General features: G+C 39.1%; 1 protein-coding gene across 1 annotated transcript in view; it reads right to left on the reverse strand.

The window, feature by feature from the left end:
* Positions 1–16,591, reverse strand: part of tacr3a (tachykinin receptor 3a) — a 69,023-nt gene that overhangs the window by 44,597 nt on the left and 7,835 nt on the right. Inside the window, exons 2-3 of the mRNA XM_041786228.1 lie at positions 9,364–9,552; positions 716–866 (exon numbers count right to left, since the gene is read on the reverse strand). Coding sequence (XP_041642162.1) covers positions 716–866; positions 9,364–9,552 — 340 coding nt within the window. The remainder of the gene's footprint in view (positions 1–715; positions 867–9,363; positions 9,553–16,591) is intronic.

Raw genomic sequence — 16,591 nt, forward strand, 5'->3', positions numbered from 1 at the left:
CAGTCATTTTAACTGTGATGCTTGAAATCTGGAGACTGCCAGCATATTCCTTTAATTTCTCTAGATAGCGAACTATTCCAGTAATAGTGGAGAGAAATAATGCTCTAATGTAGCTTTACCGTTGCTACTGCATGCCTTATAAAATAACATATTAAATCAAAAATGAAATATCATTTCCAAATAATTACTTTTTATGTTTTATCTCATAAAATTTTTTGTTTTCACATCAGGGTGTATCAGCAGGATGCAATAAATTAGATTTCAGTGGTGGTCTGGGATTATCCGCATCACACAAGAAATGCTCTTAGTCACAGCAGCAAAATGAACAGAGACATAGGCTTTAATCTAAATTTAAAAAGTAACTGAAAACTGGAAAACTACCCTGGCAGATGATTATCAATGCTTTCTAGTCTTGCAAAACCATCAGAAAATCCATTTAACTCTCAAATCTTTCTCCACTTTGAATGCGATTGAGTACTAAATTGGGATATATTACAAAAATCTTCCTCTTCATCCTCCTTTTCAGTACAGAATATAAAATCTAAATGAGATAGTAATTACCTGGAGCCACAGGCATTTCAGTGGCAGACAATTACAAATTATTCCTTCCCCTCTGATTTGTAGTTCAAAGATCCTGATGTTCACAAAGACTAATTGCAGCGCCTCAGGTCATATCCTAATGAGTGGTGCACTGTTTCCTCTCAAGAGTGCTTACCTTCCGTTTAGCCCTGAGCTGTCCGTGATAGTTATCAGATGAGTCTCCTGGGATTTCCCCACCCCACAGGGTCACCCCAACAATGGTGTATGTGATGCCCATCACCACTAGGGGAAGCAGGTAGATCAGAATCGTCACTATGATATGATACCTAGGAAGGAAAAGGAGAGTGGATTAGGAATGGTTTGAGTTTTAGATGTGAAATTCTGCTACCAGCACAATGGGTCCAATGGGTACCACAGAGGGATTTTTATTTTGCTGTGACTTTGGCGCCCCATTGGGACAAGGAGGTCCATCTTATTAATTTGCAGATCTTACACAAAATCTGTTCTTACTGTCTTTTATTAGGGGTGTAAAAAATGATCGATGTATATCGATATATCGATTGGTTGATTGATGATCCAATCAGATCGATGGAAAGTCAAAACATGGATCTAAATGGATGCTTCAAGCTACGCTTTTATTTTGAATTTCCCCCCGCATGCCCTTTGACAGTTTCTGCCCCAGGCAGCGTCCTTTAACAAGCTAGCTGCAAGCTAACTAAGTAGCAGCAGTGGCTTAAAGTTTCACGGCTGAGGGAAAGAGGATATCCTCTCCTCTCTCTGCTGTGTGGATATATTTCAGACAGACGCTACTGCAGGACGGATCTCTCCCCTTAGTTTGCTGACTACATCTATGTCTTTATCCGTATATAACCCCCGTATGAGATCGTTCACGGATGAAAACACTCCACCCGTCATGGCTGAGGGAGCGAGTGCTGTCTGCAGCAGACCACAGATATACAGAGAGGAAAAGTCTGCTGCTGCATCTCTCCTTTGATATACTTATTTTACATCGCCGTCTCACGTTAGATTTATAATGAAAATATAAGCTGTCCAAACTTAATGCGGTTCAAGCAGGACAGCTGTTCTCTGTATACCCCCACTCCCTCACTCTTGTTATAAAGCTGCACATCACAGGAACATCCTTTATAATAAAACTTTGCTCTAGTATTCTGTCGAACCTTTCCATTTATTAAAATCAAGGTTGCAATAAATAAAAAATGATAAAGAATCATTATATAACATTATCTGCCACATATTTTACCTCATTTAAATCTCATAAGGTGAATAAACTAAATGAACTTGTCTTCCACATTAACAGACCCCTGTGTAAAGTATGAAGGGCTGATATAGAGCAGAAATAATAAGTTTAAGAAAAAAATCTAAAATGGAAACACAGGCCAAACATTTTGATCATTATTATAAGGGGTTGCAGAAAAAGTCCATATTGGTGCTTTAGAGTGATCTGGGGATGTGAGGAAATAAAATGTTTAGTACTGAAAGTGTTTGCTGTTTTAAATCAACATATTTTAACACAAATGTGCATAGTTGTGTTCCTAATTTAAAGGTAATCAGTAATCAGGTCTTTGTTGTTTTTGTTAAAGACATATTTTTATTAAATACAGAGACCTGTCAATAAATTAATTGCAGAAACTTTTTTTCTGTAACCGTGTGAAATTTTGCACAAAATCGGCTGATATCAATCCTGGGCCCCATATCGAATCGAATCAATAATGTATCGTGGCAGATTTTGTGATATCGGAAAAAAACGCATCGTTGTCCATAATATCGAAATTGTATCGTATCGGGATGAAACTGGTGATTTACACCCCTATCTTTTATAGTAAAATATATTATTAAATGTTTCTGCCGTGTGTTTTGACTCATCCTGTCTGACACTGAAAGCTTTTCCACACTGAATCCTTTTGTTTCATCCAAAATTGTTACATCTTTAAAAAAGTACAATTTCATGTTGTGTCAGTTATGTTTTCACACTGACTCCAAAACAGTTATTCATCATTATATTTTTCAAAACAGGTTCAGCTTTTATATATATATATATCTTTATCATTATTATTTTATTTTTTATTATTATTATTATTATTATTATTATTTTCTTTTTTTTTTTTTTTTTTTTGCATCTAAGTCATTTTTGTGGGGGTTTGACTACTCAGTGAAGCTGGCTTTCTCTCTCTTGCTCCCTGATGCTGAAACTTGACAAAACACTGTTTCATGCTCATGGATTTTGTAAATTTCCATCATTGAACAGCATAGATTAAGGCCCATATTTGTACTCACTGCCACATAAAACAAGCAAGACCAAACTGAGAAGAAAAATGCTATCTCTCCAGCTTGGCTCAGTGCCATGATGCCCATGCTTGTGCAGACAAACCAACTGTAAAGCTCTGTAAGGACCCAGTAGATCCAGTGTTCCACAAAATCATATTCAATGCTTTTTGTCTCTGCAGTACAAGGCCATTTGACCCGTACTGGAAATTCTCACAATGAACATGAAAAATGAACACATCAGAGACGGTGTGCAAGGTGCAATCAAAAATGGATCAAAATGGATTTATAAAGGCTTTTAACATTCAGATGTGATAGAAAAGGTACCAAAAGGCTATGAAGGCGTAGATAGCACATTCAGTAGTACAAAATCTAGCTTTACCTACCACAAGGGATGGGTACCTTTCACATTTGAACGGGTATGGTACGATTACCGGTACCTGTGAACCGGTACAGGTACACAACAGTACCCATTTTTATTACTTTTGTGGGTGAATGATATGCAATAATAAATGTTATATAACCCCAAAACTTATGAATTTTAGATATATATTTCTCAATATCAAAACACTATCAAATATCAAATACATCAAAACAACATCAAACACCGTTTGTAATGTAATGTCACAAGTGTTTTTACAAATTACTCCAACATGGAAAACCTAAACTATTATAACTACCCAGCCCACTACCTCCTATTCCTCTAATTTCCCCTCTTTGAAAAATGTGCATTGGGGTCCATGGAGGGTGAATAAGTTTAAAACCAATGAACAATAGAGTATGGAGTCCAAATAACTCATTAAATAAATAAAGGTATACAATTTTACCAATTAAAGTATTACAATTGAAATTAAACAAACTACTTCCTCTACCATGAACTACCTGTACTGCACATCTTCTATCCTAATGCAGTCCTTTTTCCAACAAAACTAAGATGTCATCTTTCCCTGGTGAGAGCAGAGTCTGCTCCTCCCTCACTCATCATAACCGAGCCTTAATACGCAAAAACATCACACCTGAACCGTGCACACTGGGTCTGTTTAGTTCTCTTAGTATTTACTGCAAAAAAATTAATAGAAAGTGGCAAATTGTTTTATTCTGCGATGAAAATAAGCAGTGAGGACAAGCCTGTGGCTCTGTCACTCCTTTAAAATCACTCTGAATCCATCCATCCTGACAGAGCACTTCATACTGCACTAACTGTGCCAAGTTGGAGAGATGGAGAGCAACGTTTAGGACGCACTCACACAAGGCAATCTGTACCGTGCCCTAATCTGTTAGGTGACTGAGCAAACAAACATATGCCTTTATCTAGTATATTTCCATGGTTGATATCCAAATGATAAATGGGCAAATCATGGTGTTTAAAGTGAGGATTCGGTACGAAAGAGGGAGAGAGGGAGGGGGGCGAACGAGCAGGAAACAGCAGGAGCCAATCTGAATCATCAATCATCAAACTCAGATTAGAAGTTTTGCTGTGGTAAACCTTGAGCTTCATGTCACAAACACTGCACGGTAACCTGCATCATATTTTGAAAAGTGGAGCGCTACCTTCGACCACTTCCTATCAGCCATGCTTGTTTTGTTGATTCAGTTAGCTGCCACCGACGTCATTACTCTCGTGCATGCAATGCTGCGTTCACATCCGGCATGGAAAATTGACTACTCTTCCACTCTCTTGCAGTCACAATGATGCGTTTAGGTACTGAAACATGGTACCGTTTGATTTTAAGTGAATAGAATTCGGCGGTACCTATAAAAGTACCAAATTCGGTACCCATCCCTACCTACCACAGTATAAAATCAGCCACCAGGGGGCTCCTAATCAAAACAATTACAATAGATGGCAAGTACCACCAAGCTGTGCAGTTAGATACCTTTGTTTATGAGGGGCCTTATAAGACATAATTCATTCTGGACCTTTCACATACACATATATTCTTCTCTCACATACATATATACTTCTCATACATGCATATATACTTCTCTCACATACATATATACTCCTCTCACATTCATATATTCTCCTTGCACATATATACATTCTTCTATCAAGTATATGTAGTGGGAGAAGTATATATGTGAGTGCAAGGAGAATATATGTATGTGAGAGTAAAGTATAGTGGAAAGGGAAGGCAGTTCATTTTGAAGTGCTCTGATTGGTTGAGAGGTTTACAAGGTGGGTCAAGGTCTGAAAGAGCATTTAAACAAGCATGGCGTCTGAGGAGTAGCTACATGTTTTAAAGCAAGCAATTGGTATATTGCATCATATCTTATCACCACCTGAAACTGTAACATCCTCATACTCAACAACTGATCGGCAGAGGACATGCCCAGCTGCACACAATGTCACCCACAGCTCAGTGCAAAGTGAGCGTCGTGAGAGATGAGGACTGGAGTCCGCGACTTGGACTCGAGTCGCATAAAGGTGCCCACATCAGTGACTAGGAGGAAAATTATTTTATTATACTGTTATTGTTCATATTTTCATTAAAAGGGTGAGGAAAATAATGACGTCCTTTCTCCAGAATCATATCACAACACTATATGGCACTGAACAATGTATTTAAGTAATATTAGGACATATATATGTAGATAATATGGCTAAGGGGTAGCGGGTTTGATTCTTGTGGTGAACAGAGTGTTTTAATTTATTTAGGTATTTATTTTTTTGGCTGGTGACATTCATGCACTTCTTAGAAATTTAATCAGTCAAGCCAGGAATATGTATGACTTAAAAACTGTCTTCAATCTGTGATCGAAAAGTTCCAACCAAGCGAAATATTAATTTTAGTCTGTAACAGTTCATCCTATTTTAATCCTTTGTTAACTGGCTCTGGCATTAAAACACATCAGCCGTCCTAAAATAGAAAAACGCTCTGCAGTCCCGTGGGTAAGGCTACCAGAGACACATGCTAAAATAGATACCTGAGAGTCACCTGGCTCTGCCCAGTGTGCTGATCTGGAACACAAGCGCGGTGCCTGCGTGATGCCTCTGTATCCTGTGTAGCTACAGCAGGGAGGGATCCACTATAAAAGATTATACTAAGCCAGATATATTCATAAACTCGGTTAAATACTATTTCATATTAAGTCGAGGTTACACATCTGACCTGTCCATCACTAGCCTACCTTTCCTTACTGCTGATAAAATAAATGAAGAATCCCTCTACTGCATCATCTGTCACCTGCTCCCACCTGGGCATGGACAGATTCTGTCCTGATGCTGATTCACTGAAAGCAGGCAGGATCACAAACAGTACATTCAGTTAATCCCACGTTCAAAAGCGTTTCCCACAGTATAAGATAAAAACCCTTTCCCAAAATTGTTGCTGTGGGAAATGCGAAGGTGGGTAGTCTGGTGACATCTGCCCTGAAAGGGAAGCCCTGTGATGCTGGGGATAACCCAAACAAATCCCCACCCACTACTTAGGTGCTGATACTTCGTATTTCCTGCAGCACCCATTGCTTGCTCCACTTTTGGGAAAGGGTTTTTTCTTATACCCTGGGAAACGCTATTTTTAATGTTGGATTAACTGAACATACTGTTTGTGATCCTGCCTGCTTTCAGTGAATTTGCAATCAGGACAGAATCTGTCCATGCGCAGGCGGGAGTTTATTCTCCTTGCACATGCATACATACTTCTCTCACATAAATATTTTCCTCTCTCAAACATATGCATGTGAGCGAAGAAAATATTTGCATGTGCAAGGAGAATATATCTATGTGAGAGGAGGAGTATCTATGAAGACCACTTTCAACAGCTTTTCTCCCTCACTTTTGATTTATCAGTTAAACAAAAAAGTGTTGTACTCTTTTGTGACTATACCTTATGGAGTACAGTTTTTCTTGAAAACTCCCCTTTTCAAAATAATACATAGGCACTGGAGGTAGGCGGAGCTGAGCAGCACGTCTTACATGTGCACATTGGAAATGTAGTGGGGCCACCGTTGCAAGGTTTAGGTGGGGGCATGGAGTTACATAGGGAGCCTGGGCAACAGAATGCCCAGCCAATGAGAGAGAATATGTATTTTTCATTACAAGAAGGCAGCACAAAACATGAATGAAACACAACAGCAGCCTTCTGTAGCAGTTCACACTTCTTTTTGTAGCGGTATTTGACATGAAGTACCACAACAACTTATAAACCAGAGGTGCAAAAAAATCATACATCTATTGTCTTCAAGTAAAGTACAGTTATTCCTGTTAAAATTTACATTTAAAAGCACTGTTCTATATATAAACTCAAGTAAAAGTATTTAATTTAAAGTTGACTTTAAGTATTGAGTAGCTGAGTAGCTACTGAGGGGTTGTACAGTAAATGTGATCTTCACTTACTGGCAAGAACAACAAGAGATTGCACCTACAACCAGGTAGTTCCGGTAAAGTCACACCTCTATAATAAAGACAAACACACAGCAAAACTGACAGTGTTACTTGAACTCACAGAGCTAAATTTAAAACTTAAAAAAATGTATGTTTGTCCATACTACTTATACTACTCTTTTGAATGTGTTAAATATTTTCCAATATAACAGAGCTGAAGTAATGCTCCAAAACTGTGGCAAAGTGGGTCCCCTTTGGCAAGAACAAAATAGAGAGTTAACCACAAGAAAATGCATACTGGTGAAGAATATGCTCTAACCTTAAGGAGCACCTGAAGTCACAGGCATGATCTCTAACTCACTGGATAACTTCACTCATGGTGCTAATTTGTCTCACATCAAACACAACAATCCATCAGAAATGTGAGCAAAATAACCAAGGCAATGAACACAGTACAACAGGCAACATCCAAACACAGCTAAACACAAATAAAACACATCTTCACACTCTGATGATGGGGTCCACACAACCCCCAGATTTGAAAGAGCTTACCTCTTTACAGAGTTGAGAATTTGCCTCGCTTACGATATGACATATCTGAAGTAATGTAAGTACTTAACTAAAGCTATGTTTTAAAAGAAAGTATAGTCATTTTTGAATAATGAAGACATTTCAGGGGAAAAATTCTGCGTACTGCACCCTTAAGGTATTGTAAACACTGCCAAAACTCAAACGTGAGTCGCTGTGGGTTTTTCTGAGGATGGCAATGTTAACATTGTTACAATGTGAGACTGTACTTCAGCAGAATGTGACTATAACATATTCCAACAAATAGCCCTTAACCCTAGCAACAAAACTTTCAGTTAACAGGCATAACAGGATTCAGAGGAGGAAGCCAGGTCATTGGTTATGGCGGAGCAACAAAGTCCCAGCAGAGAGGAGGTCAGGATGGAGAGATGTGTCAACAAAACATTGACCGTAAGTACAGGAGATAGATGCTGACTCCCTGCCAACAGTGTACTTTGTTTATCAGGTGTGTTTTTAACATGGCCTGATTTAACCCGAACCACATGTTTAGCATCGTGACCACAAACACGAAGGTTGCCTTACAATGACAGAGTTTTCATATTAACCCAAACCTGACCACTGTTTGTTGTTTCTAACTCTGACCAAACTGAACAAATGTAATGAGAAGAAATCATTATGGAATGTATTTTCATCTTCTTAGTGGTGTTCTTTTGTCACTGTAATGGCATAATAGCTAAATGTAGTGGGATTGATGTAACTGACTCATAATGTTTTCTCTTAGTAACAACTACAATGAATGATAGCCTCTTTGTATATCTTAATGGATGCTTGAAAACTAAGAACAACAAAAATTACAATGGCTTCTTGGCTAAAAGATAAAAGATGTTTTTCTCTTTCAGACAACATCATCTCAGCTTTTTATCTGTTCATTTATTCACACCAATTTCTTGGCCAATGCTGAAATAGTGTGGTCTCGAATGATTCAAAGCCAGGGGGAACTCCAAAAATACATCTAGTAAGGACATTGCGCTCTTGACCATTAAACACACATTCCTGTTGCTAAAGGGAGATAAACAAAAATGTTTTACAAATATATTTTGTAAGTTTTACAGTACATGGTAAAAAAACTGAAAATTTGGCACATCACCATAAACACATCATCCACTCTTTGAAGCATGGTGGAGGAAGCATCATGCTGCAGGGGTGCTTCTCGGCCATGGAAGGCTTGTAAAGGTAGAGGGGAAAACTAATGTGGCGAAATATAGAAAAATCTTGGAGGACAATCTCATTCGGTCTGCTAGAGAAGTACGGCTTGGGAGAAGATTTATTTTTCAGTAAGACAATGATCCAACGCATACAGCAAAAGCTACACAGAATGGTTTCAGGACAACACAATGAGTGGCTGAATAAGTTACTAAAGCCTACAGCTGAAACGAAATGAGATTTTTTTAAAAGGTGGCTGGCCAGTTCGTATACTGGTAGACATTGAAGGAGAAAATCAAATACTAACAGCAGCACCCTTCTGAATGTATGACAGGACCACTGGAGCTCATTTAATTTTTTTCTCTGTTTTAATATTAAAAATCAGCCTCCCAGTGGCCTGAAAAAAACCCGACTAAGCTGCCCCTCCTGGTTTTCAAATGGTATCCAAGTCTTTCTTAAATAGGCAACAAAAGGATTCTCACATGAAGGAGTCATCCGCCAAGCGGGGCCAGGCCACGTAGCAGATGGTCCTGTGGGGCAGAGTTCGAGTGGTGGAGAAGTAGCAGAGAGGGAAGGCCAGAACGACGGCCAAACTCCAGATACACACAATGACTCCTGTGGTAGCCTTTGCTGACAGACGAGGCTTCAGAGGATGGATGATGGCCATGTACCTGCAGTTAAGAGGTGAAAAAATTACATAAAATGACATAATTAAGAGTGAACCCTTGACAGCATTCAATTTAAGATTGTTCATGGATTCTTTCCGGAAAGCTGAAAATCTAAATGCATTATGGTGATACTTTAAGAGCAGATTGTTATATAAAAATATTCTCTCTTTTGGCATACCTCCTTCATCCCTCAGCTCCTGCCTCCCCCTGCCTCCTTACCCTCCAATCCCAGTGAGTTGTTGACACAGAGAGAGGCAGAGGAGTGCTGATAATCATCTGAAAATAATATTCTGTCATCAATGACAACATTAATTCTACAGTAGATTTGGTTGTCATTGACTTGTTTCTTCGGCCAAAGCCTTGGAAAGTTTTTGGTTCTCCTTTAGTGTTGCAATGGTAATAATCTGTAATAATGCCTCTGTTCTCTGAGTTGGCAGGGCTGTCTTCATCACAGGACTAGTGGCTGGAGAGGTCAGGGTTAACGAGAACAAATATATGAAACATACTAGACCTTTTGATGGGAGCATAACCAAGCCGATAAAGCACCATGCCATCAATGTGAACACAGAGTTAGAAACAACAAACCCAGAGGGAGTTTCACTTCTCTGTCTTTCTATGACAGTATAATTCTACTATTTTATTTTTTATTTATTTTTGTAGATGCAAAGGGTTTATTTAATTTAGCTGGTTTATAAAGTTTTACATATTAAACACACAGCTAGTATATTCTGCCACCAGGGGGCTCTCAAACAAAACAATAACAAAAGATGACAAGACCAGACGCAATTAAAAAGTAAAAAACAACAAAGTGGCAGGTGTGGCGAGAGCCCAGCTTGCAGTTTGCAGTAGCAGTTTTGACTTCTTTATGCTGCAGTCTTTCATGTTAAATCCAGTGGAAACACTTCATGTAGATAGATAAGTGTCTTGTCCAAGAACAGATTGACATGTGATTGTAGAAGCAGGGGATCAAACCCTTGACCTTCTCATTAACCCTAAAGTTCCATATACTTCGCCTGCGCTGCAGATTGCTCCATTCAACAAAGCACGTCAGTATGGGCTTGATGCATTTTAGGAGTGATGTAAGGTGTAACACATCCCTCAGTAACTGGAGATTAGAGATCACAAGATTACCAAACAGTTACACAGTACATTTTGCCATGCTGAAGTAACACTTAAAGACCCTGTAAAGTGAAATTCAAAGTTTTTGTCTCACTACTCTACATATGTTGGAATATGGTTGCTGTAAACATGTGAAAACACTGAGATCTACATGTGACTGAATTCTGGATTGAGACCTTTAGCAAGTTTTTCCCCTCTTTCCTGGCTGGGTATGATGTGGGCGGGGCTAAAATGTGGGCTCATAACATCATGAGCCCATAGTGGAGAATGACCCCGCCCCTCTAACACTACAATATAAAATCACAGAGCAGTTCATTTCAGTCCATTCTTTGTAAGCTGATGTCACTGCCTTTATTGAAAGTTAACAGTCAGTTAAATGCTGTTTTTTCTGTTCATTGTGAGGTAAATTTACCAAATCTATCAGCTACAGTGTTCTATGGATCATAAAGCATCAGAACAGAGATTAAAGACAGAAAACAGGCTTTTTCTCTTCTCTGGCACAGAGTCAGACAGCTGTGCTCTGATTAGAATTTTTCTAAATCTGAGAGGATCGTATTTCTCCTGAGTGGGCGTGGCTTCAGCTCATTCAGCAGACACGCCCACACCATCCTGGAGCAGATTTTACTGCCTCATTTTTCTCAATTTTGGAGCTTAATTTCATAAACTTAGAGCTGTTTTATTTGACTGAAATTTGACCTGGGGGTTCATAAAATAGTGACCTGTCATACAACAAACCTAAATACAGATTTATTTTCACTTTACAAGGTCTTTAAAGAGTTGAATTTATTTATTCTGAGTGTAAACAGTAGGTCCCACCCTGAAACACTGAAGAGCATGAAAAATACTCTCAGTAAGTGCTGATAATTTAATCAACTCTACACTGCAACATCATCAGTGTTAATTCATTTCCCATTGTGTGAAATTAAACACTTTCCCTGACTTTACTTATCATGGGTTCTGGGTTAATGAGTGTTAAATTTCTAACAGTTATTTCTGATACATTTAAGAGTTCTTTAAACACTAAATTATCAATTCAAATTTACTGGAGATGTTCTATTGTGGTATTGAACATAACAGTACCATGTACATTGCAAAGTCTCTTATACTGTACTATGCTCTTTGTTGTAAGGTGCTCACTCACACAGTAACCAACTGTCTTCACAGATCTACTCTGCCAACACCACAGGTGGGATGTCAATAACTCAGAGAATAACTTCACTCATGGTGCAATAGTGTTTATCACCGAAAACTACAACAGTTCACCAGAAACTAGGGATGGGACCGATCCGATCCAATATCGGTATCGGGTCCGATATGGATGTAATTAATAGATCAGATATCTGACTGACGGCACCGATCCAAGTGACGGATCCAAATCCATCCTACAGATTGCGGTAGACCATGAACACACCGCTGTCTAACAGGAGACAGTCTGTGTGTAACTGAACTAGTTAGGATGTTCTTAGTGGTATAATTACCTAGTAGAAAACGTAAATCTATATTTAGAATAGTCAAAACAAGTCTACTAGTTTTTCAGGACCAAAGGTTGCAGCTTGTGTAAAACACATCACTCTGCCAAACGGCATGTTGGGAAAGCTCTGCCTGCTTATCCCAAGATTTTGAAATGACAGTGGACAGAGCTTAGATCAGTTGGCTTTCTACAGAGTTAGAGTTACTGTCAAATTACTCTTGCACACAGTCTTTGATTTTCAGGATTTTTTCAAATTCATAATCCAAAAAAAAAAAAAGTCACACACTCAAACATTGCATACTGAGCCGTTACGTTTTATTTATTTTCACTATGAGAATTCATAGAATTTGCAAATTGCCTATGGCTCTGTCACTCCCTTGGAACCAACTATCCTGACACAGAGCTTCATAAGGCACCAGCTCATATGTCAAAGCTGTGCCAAGGTTGAGAGATGGAGAGCTGTTAGGTGGCTGTGAGAACACACAAATTTATGACCTTCTCTGTTACATTTTCATTGTTGACATCCACATAATCACAGGCAAACCATGGTGTTTAAAGTCAGGTTTTGGTGCAAAAGAGGGAGAGAGAAGTGGGAGCCGAGAAGGAAGCAGCAGGTGCTGTTTTAAATAATCAACCACCTTTCCATTGACTTGGAATGATGGACAAAAGTTGCAGCATCAGTTTGCAAACATGATTTAAACAACATGAGATTGATTCTTTGTTAATGTGCAAAAAATTCAAACGAATAAAGCAGACTTGGTGTGCAAAGGCCTTAACACTGAAGGCCATTTCCTTCAGAGTGGAGTCAAAATTACACTTTGAGGGTTAAATCAACTCTGAAATTTTTAACACTGACATATCAACACTGCAGTTTTTACTGTGTGTGAGTTCACGCAGGAATAGTAAACAACAGTGACCTGACATGCCAGATGGATATGTTTCACACATCCATCTGGTAAACCTTCCATAGACTGTGTTTGGGAACGGGCAGAGCCTTTGTAAAAACACTCGGAGGGTGATGGGATGAATTTTCTGTCTGTCACAACTTCACGGGCCAGTCAGAGTAACAAAACACATGATGTCATAGCCCCAAACTGAGGTGCGCCCCTACCGAGGAGTAAACTCCATAGAGAACTGCATAATGCGAACCATGGAGACTGTGGACATATTGAAATGTTGTCAAGTTCTGATAAAACAGACACTATAGAAGGATCCACGCTAATCCCTTCCGCTGTAATTGGCAGCTTGCTTACATCACAACTCGTGCCCGAAAGTACTGCTCCCTCGACGCTGATTGGTCCTGGCACTTTCTAACTGAACTCAGATGGTTCAGACGGGAGCTTTGCAAGGTGGATTTGCCAGTGAGAAACACAGAATCTGCTTTTGCAACGTTAAAACAACATTAAAAAAAAATTTAAGTAGAATAAGCAAAGTAACCTTAAGAGTTAGGGACACACAACCTTAAAAGCAGAGTGAATACTAGCTTTTTATCTTAACAGAACTAAATTTTCTGCAGGTCAGCCTGTAAGAGTCCAATTATGCCACAGTGTTTGATTTTCAGTGAAATGATGGATGATTCACTTCAAACACTGGCTCTGATGAGATTTAGCTTGAGCTGCACAATGAAACACTCTGCAGTGGCAGCAGATTACTGTCGAACATGAATGCAGCAGAGGATGCTGCATCATTTTGAATTGCTTGAAACAAAAGATTTCTAGCCACTAATTCACTCTTCACGAGAAAGTAAAGAATTGGCCCCTCTCCTTGCAAATCAGAGACTGAAACTCTCCGATGAATAAAGATGCCCCATCTATTCACCCTTTACTGCTTGGCATTTATTTCCAGTGTCTCATGGGCCTTTTAAGTGAACAGTTTGTTAGACATCCAATCAGGTTTGTGCCACAGCAGCAGACTGGAGTTATCTGGTATCCCATGACCTCGTAGAAGGGTGGCTGATCTAACAACTTTTAACAGCTCAACAATCAGCATGATGCAACACCAGAAACACTTTAATAATAACAGGATTACACTTCAAAGTACAATCACAGAAGCATCAGCAGGACACGTTCATGGCAGATCATGAATAAATCATGTTTTTTTTTTTTTTTGCTCAACCTTGGAGTCTATATTGCCTTGAGCTGCAAAAACTTCACCTGGATAGCATACTGCTTGAAAAGCTCGCTGTGATGTTGTTTCAACATCAGCTTAACCCTCACATTATCACAGCCTGGTGTTTGACAAGCAGAGATTGCCTCAGATGAGACTCCCCACTGCAGAAGTCAAACATTATGCAAACAGCTGAAAGTGAGAGCTGATTTGACGACAAGGCGAGGGAGTTTAATGTTGCAGCTAAACTCACCTCCCTTCACTGTGAAGTAAAAATGCTACCAGGATCAGTTTTCTAAAGTAACACAACAAACACAGAATGAGTGATAAAGCTGAGTAAACAGTTTGCTTACCTGAAAAAAAAAAAAGCTTGTCTTCCATGAAAACACTGTTAGCTACATTAGCTATGTATGCTACATAGGTAACACAGCTTACATAGCTGATGTAACTGAAACTAAAGAAGCTACATTAGCTTATACTACATGTGCTAAATCTTATGTAGTTTTGTAGCTATGATACCTACATAGCTACAAAACTGCATTAGCTTTTGCTGCACCTGCTTAAGATCATGTTGCTAAAGCTAACGTAGCTACATTTAGGGATGTCAATGACAAGCATCTACTGGCTATTATAAACCATTTTGATAACTGAAAATGTTTAATATCAAGTGTTTGGGACAGAGCATGTGAGCAGAGTGGAGCGATGAGATTTCCCGCTCCTCACTCACAGAGCTGTTCCTTGCGCCCGCTCGTCCGCTCAGAGGGGATTCACGCCGCTCCGCTCATTATCGCTCCACCTTCCACTCAAATTTCTACCCACTCCACTCCAATCACTCACCGCTCACTCATCGAAAACACGGAAGCGCATTACCATTACCATCTTCTCGGTTTCAGACACTGGGAAATACTGATGTTTTTAAAAAATGACGATGATGTTAATATTAGTATATCAACACTGCAGGCATCTCAAGTCTCTCGGATTATTCCGGCGGAAAGCCCAGTCTGACATGCTGGATGTCGCTTTCTCTCTGCAGGAGCAGTGAAACCAACACTGGATGCTTCACGGATACAAATTCTTGCAGATGCATTCTGGGTGAGACATGCTTCAGACGCATGGTGTGAGCGGTACCGGAGCGAAATTGGAGCGGGATGGAGTGCAAGATAAGGTGCCGGTCCAGCTTTTTTGAAAAAACCGCTCCGCGCTCTGGCCAAAATCCTTCCGCTCGCGCTCCCCACTCGCTCCCGCTCCGCTCACATGCTCTGGTTTGGGAAGAGAACATGCTAAAATACACAAAAATGATCTTTTTTGTTAGAAATGTCTCAGTTAAAACAAACTGCTCTCTGGAACTTCAGTCTTAGAATTTTAATTATAATACATTGCTGCTGCTTATTTTCTTTAAAAGATAAAACTAAGATAAAAGGCATTGATAAGGGAATTGTTAAGAAAATTTAAATTTAAATTATATTGATTGACTGAACCAACTGGACCCAGTTCTCAACTGGAACTGGTACTCAATTCCCATTCCTAGCTATATTGGCTTAAGTACTAACCTCAGCTATGTAGTTAACATAGCAAAACTGGCTTTGTTTCAAGCTTGCAAAGCTAAAGCGAGCCACCGTTTGCATGACTACTTCTAAAAAGGTTCTATACGTATTTAATAATAGATGAGACCTCTGACTTTTTTTCTGTTTTATCTATGAAATGTTGCTTTGTCTGTAATGTTTGCAATGTTGTTATTTCACAAATTAACAGCCAGACACTGGATGCTGTTTTGAATAAAGTTGAATAAAAAGTACCTTAAAAATTAAAATTAAATTTCGTCACTTCTGTTTTGAGACAGGCAGTGTCTCACAGTCATGGTCTGCTAGAGGGGAAGTCTCAGGTCTATGGTCTGCAGCCAGACCCCTCATGAAATTTCAGATCCAGTTTGAAACATTATTCTTTGAATACATCAAAGATTCTTTAAGGATGGAATAAGGCTAATATGCACCAGCTGAGAAAGTTAAAGCCAGTGACTGAAATAAAAAAGTAGAGATAGCCAGTACTGATGCAATGTTTTTTTCCAATACATTTTTTGTTGTAAGACTCACACTGTCATCATTTCTCTAGTTTTTGACCATGAAGACAAATCATAATTTGTCCATAAAGTTGCTTTATCTGCTGAGTAAAAGAGCTTGTCTTTTACTCAATACATACGTTTACTAAATACAAGCATTAAATTGACTGGGCACAACAGATAGACACTGATGATGGCTGATGTTTTTCAACAAGACTAATAGTGAACAGTACCACTATTTTGCTCTGGCTATCTGCTCTAAGGTCTAACTCACAAAGCATTTAGTGCTA

Source organism: Cheilinus undulatus, linkage group 4 (assembly GCF_018320785.1).
Source record: "Cheilinus undulatus linkage group 4, ASM1832078v1, whole genome shotgun sequence".
Classification (NCBI taxonomy): domain Eukaryota; kingdom Metazoa; phylum Chordata; class Actinopteri; order Labriformes; family Labridae; genus Cheilinus; species Cheilinus undulatus.